Source organism: Apaloderma vittatum, unplaced genomic scaffold, assembly GCF_000703405.1.
Source record: "Apaloderma vittatum isolate BGI_N311 unplaced genomic scaffold, ASM70340v1 Scaffold28508, whole genome shotgun sequence".
Taxonomy (NCBI): domain Eukaryota; kingdom Metazoa; phylum Chordata; class Aves; order Trogoniformes; family Trogonidae; genus Apaloderma; species Apaloderma vittatum.
In genome coordinates, this window is record NW_009729485.1 from 1,231 (window position 1) to 4,510 (window position 3,280).

Genomic DNA, 3,280 nt, shown 5'->3' on the forward strand with positions numbered 1-3,280 from the left:
CAAGAGGTAAAACCAAATGTGCTTTCCAAGCAAACTGCAAAAGTTTGGCTGTCGGGCGTCACATCAACTCCTACGACTTCACTTTTTTTTTTTTTTCAATGGACTCAGGAGAAACACCCCTGTGTAAGCCCCCAAACTCTTCTGTCCCCAGGTCTCCTCCGACAGGTGCTTTAGAAGAGGGACAGCTCATTGCAGATGGTCCAAGCTCTGTATGTGCTGCCGCTCCGATGTGCTGGTACCACAAAACCCATAAGCCACTGTTACTTTGTCTGTTCTCTCACACTAATTTGGGTTCTTGTCTCCCACCCTGACAGCAGCTTTCATGAAATTCAGAGCATAATTATCTGCTTCTCTTTAAAATCCTAGTGAAAGTAGAAAACAGATTCAGACTACATCAGGAAAGGGGCCGACATAAGGACAAAACACTTATACAGGCCTAATTTCCTTAAAAACAGCCAAGAAAATCCTTCCTATTATGCAATTGCTGTTGATTTGTTACCAAGGCTTGCATTTCAGTTGGAAGTGATTTTCACAGAGCAAAAAATAAAACAGGTAAAATTAGATTCGTCAATGTTTCTTTTATTCACTCTGCACTGGGTGTTCCCCCTTTGCGGTACAGCGTAGCTACGGAGCTTGGCATCGATCGCTCCTCAGGACACAAACGCAGAGCCGTGCCGTCTCCCAAACACACATCCCACCCAACGTGATAAAAATAATACTTCTCTTCAACGTTGAGATCATAGTTCTTGTCTTGTCATTGACTATATGGACCGCAAACCTGTCACAGTTAACAGAACCCACAAATGTTCTACACAGTAGAGACAAAATTCATGAAATTCCTCAGGACGTCCAAAACCAGCACAAAGACATTCCATCATTTTCATTTCTTGTCCTTTTAAATAAGTGGTGATGAGTCATGGACTCAAGATCATTTCCTTGAATCCAGATGGCACAACTTCACCACACTTGGCAACTTCGGATCACTTCCCGGAGAGCTTGTATTCCTTCCACGGTCTTGTCCTTTAAAGCCATGGCGAGAAGCACAGGTTTGTTCCCAGCTTCCTGAGAGACGAACGCCACCAGGTTTTTGGCACAAACATGAACAAGGGGCTGAAAAGCAAAGGTATACAGATGTGCGCTCCTACAGCTGGGAGAGAGCCCTCCCACACGAGTGAGCGACGAGAACCCGCCAACACCGGACTCAGACCAAACGTGCATTTTGCTGGGCGGTTCCAACAAGGTTAGAAACAGAGATGTGGTTTGGCTGGTCGGCAAAGCCACGGGACAGGGAACTTTACAAAGCACTTTCTCAACCAATTTGAAGAGTTTGGACCTGTGAGTGACAGCCACCCAAACCAACCTGAAACAACTTAACTGACGCCACGCCTGAAGTAAGTTTTGTGCCAGTCTGGAGAACCTGGAAAGTCAGTATGGAGAATCTTTCCTGCCACTAATCCTCCTGACCAAACAACATCACCAAATATCAAATTAAATGGATCAAAATGCCTCTGTTTCCATCATAGCCAGATTTCTGCAGGAGCCTCCAAGTACAATTTTCTTTTAAAAACTTGTTGCTTAAGATGGTAAGTTCTGCTGAGAAGCTCTGGAATAAAACCTGTTATTTTTACAATTCCTAGAGAACCCAAAATGGTGTTGCACACACAGCCTTTACCACGTGTAAAAGGCATGTTGGTTTCATTTTAACAGAGTAATGATAAACAGAAATAAGTAGTGAGGCTGAAGAAAAGAATAAAAGAAATAAAATCTCATTAATGAGGTTTCTTTAATAAGAACATCCAGCTTGTCTAGGTTTTATTTACACCCACAGATAAGTATTTATCAGAAGGATGATTTTACTTGATTTTAGCTATCCGTGTGGTTTGGAAGTATGCACTATCCCAAAAGGGACTGTTACCTGAGTCACACAGGAAGGCAACAAACTGGTGAAAGCCTTTTCTTGAAGTTTAAATCAAGCTGATAAAATAATTTTAAAATAGTATGTAACGAAGTAAGTAAAGACACTTCCCAACTGCAAATAAAACACAGTAACGGCCTGCGGGTGGAGATGTCAGCAGATATCAAGCCAGGGAAAGCAAAGCAGGAAGGCTATTGCTGAAAAATGACCTCCATAAGGGGAAGCCACAGATAGAATCAGGAACTTGTGTTGCTGAAGTTTTTCTTGTTAAGGTTAGCAGGTAATATTTGAGAGCTGCAACCCTGATGAAAAGCCTCATAACCCTGTAGCTCTGTAACTTTCTGTTTTAATGCTTGACTAGTTGACGCTTTGCGAAATACATTTTCTTCTGCTTTCTCTCCAGCTTTGTGAAACGGTCGATAAAAACTCATTTAGTTGAAGCAAAACAATTTAAACTTTGTCAAGGGAAGGTGCTGGCAGGCACACTTAGGAAAGGGCAACTAAAGTCCATTATTGGGCTGGCACAGATTGGGCAGGGGTGAGAAGAAGGGCTTGAAGAGGAAAACAAGCTCACTGGAACACAACCCCCAAAAAATGGTTACCAAAGGCTGCATGTTTGATCTAGCAACCCTTAAATCAACAAGAGCTTTATCAAACCTTCCATAACTGCAGCAAAGCAACCCATATCCTGTATGATCCCCAAACAATAGATCCCCAAACCATGCACGTTTAGTTAAACTTTAATGTCCAAGAGCAGAAGAGCGTGCGTGTATCTCTCTCAGAAGACACTTTTAAATTAATCTCACCGCTGTGCAAACATCGCTTCGCAGCTGTGACTCCTCGACTCCCTGGCAACTCCTGCGGCCCCACCTGCAACACCTCACCCTTGTCCCCGCTCACCTCGTCCTTGCCCAGCAGCACCCTCGTGGTGAGCGAGGGCTTGCCCACGTTGTCACCCACGGTGTCGGGGTCCACGTAGACGATTGTCCCCATCTTGCCGTACTGCGTGACCACCACGAGGACGGAGTTGGAGAAGGCCGTGCAGACCACCTCCGTGGGGACCCCGTGCACCACCGCCTCGCGCTGCCTTGATGTCACCACGGGGCCCGCTTCCATCGCTGCAGCAAAACCACGGTAAAGCAACACCAACAATGGCGTAACATTAGGTTGAAAGCAAGGACCATGGGCTGCAAGAGGCCTGAATCATTCCTTCCCTGTGAAATACACACAGAAGTTGATTTCGGAGCGCAAAAGCAGCCAGATGTGTGTGTCTCTGCAGGGAAGACACCCCCATCCCTGACTGGGAGGGGAAATTTTAACGGCCCCGCACCAACATCAGGTCTTTTCCAACCTCAGGGATCCGAC

At 45.4% G+C, this 3,280-nt stretch overlaps 1 protein-coding gene across 1 annotated transcript; it reads right to left on the bottom strand.

The window, feature by feature from the left end:
* Positions 1 to 467: 467 nt before the first annotated feature.
* Positions 468 to 3,035, bottom strand: PSMG3 (proteasome (prosome, macropain) assembly chaperone 3). The gene is made up of 2 exons (XM_009874466.1): positions 2,816 to 3,035; positions 468 to 1,110 (listed from the first exon to the last, which is right to left on the bottom strand). The coding sequence occupies exons 1-2, from the start codon at positions 3,029 to 3,031 to the stop codon at positions 958 to 960; spliced, it is 369 nt and encodes a 122-aa protein (XP_009872768.1). The 5' UTR covers positions 3,032 to 3,035; the 3' UTR covers positions 468 to 957.
* Positions 3,036 to 3,280: the final 245 nt, after the last annotated feature.

What these genes read in the sequence shown, in the direction of transcription:
- PSMG3 (XM_009874466.1), bottom strand. Translation starts at nt 3,031, where the DNA reads ATGGAAGCGGGCCCCGTGGTGACATCAAGGCAGCGCGAGGCGGTGGTG. An exon ending in TGCTGCTGGGCAAGGACGAG is followed by an intron (nt 1,111 to 2,815) that starts GTGAGCGGGGAC and finishes TTTGCTTTTCAG; the next exon opens with CCCCTTGTTCATGTTTGTGC.